The sequence below is a fragment of the Gekko japonicus genome, unplaced genomic scaffold (genome assembly GCF_001447785.1).
Source record: "Gekko japonicus isolate JY-2015 unplaced genomic scaffold, Gekko_japonicus_V1.1 scaffold8171, whole genome shotgun sequence".
NCBI classification, from domain to species: Eukaryota; Metazoa; Chordata; class Lepidosauria; order Squamata; family Gekkonidae; genus Gekko; species Gekko japonicus.
In genome coordinates, this window is record NW_015175118.1 from 2,556 (window position 1) to 3,391 (window position 836).

Below are 836 nucleotides of genomic sequence, written 5' to 3' on the forward strand. Positions count from 1 at the left end.
TAATGAGTTTCTGCTGGGCTTTTTCTAGATAAAAAGTCCTGATGCGTTGCATTCAGTTTGGTGGATCTGAAATGTTGTGGGTTCATCCAAGACAGCACGTACGACAAGTACAGTTGTTTCAGCAGCATCCTTTGGTTGAGCATGTTCTCAAGTGCGTCTTATCAGGATGGTTTTCTCCTCTGCCAGGGTGTTCTCCAGGCCTGTAATCAGCTGTGCGCCGGATACCTCTTCCAGCCAGACAAACAGTACGACACGGCTTATGACACAGGGGACAAGACAATCCAATGTGGGCGGCACGTTGACGTTTTCAAACTTTGGTTAATGTGGAGAGCAAAGGTAGGAAACTTCATGCAAGAAAGAATTCCCTGTGAGACCTCGAGACATATGGCATTTACAGCTACAAATGAGGGGGGACACCCCTAATATAGATATATATATTTAAAGTGAAAAGCATGGAGAGGGGAAGGAGGCGAGGGAGAAAACAAACTGCAGGTGAAACACCAATGAAATAAAGCAACCAGTCTCTTTCTCAAAATTTCAGACTCTTCTGTTGAGGAACTCCAGCTTGTTAAAGCTTCTCCGGATTGTTCTAAGGCACCTATTCCATTCATGTAGGACACTAGCCAGCTGACATGTAGAAAAAGCCCAGCAGGAACTCATTAGCATAACAGGCCACACCCAACAGCAGACACTCATTAGCACATTAGGCCACACCCCTGACAGCACAGCTCATTAGCACATTAGGCCACACCCCCATGTTACCAGAACTGTGGGCATCCAACCACACCCACCTTTTGCTTCTTATTCTTCTGTTTACCTTGTTTGTGGTCAAAACC

At 45.8% G+C, this 836-nt stretch overlaps 1 protein-coding gene across 1 annotated transcript in view; it reads left to right on the forward strand.

The window, feature by feature from the left end:
* The window catches only part of LOC107122188 (glutamate decarboxylase 1-like), a gene marked incomplete at its 5' end in the record, with an annotated part of 9,849 nt that overhangs the window by 1,762 nt on the left and 7,251 nt on the right, over positions 1 to 836 (forward strand). The window contains one exon of the mRNA XM_015425215.1: positions 187 to 336. Coding sequence (XP_015280701.1) covers positions 187 to 336 — 150 coding nt within the window. The remainder of the gene's footprint in view (positions 1 to 186; positions 337 to 836) is intronic.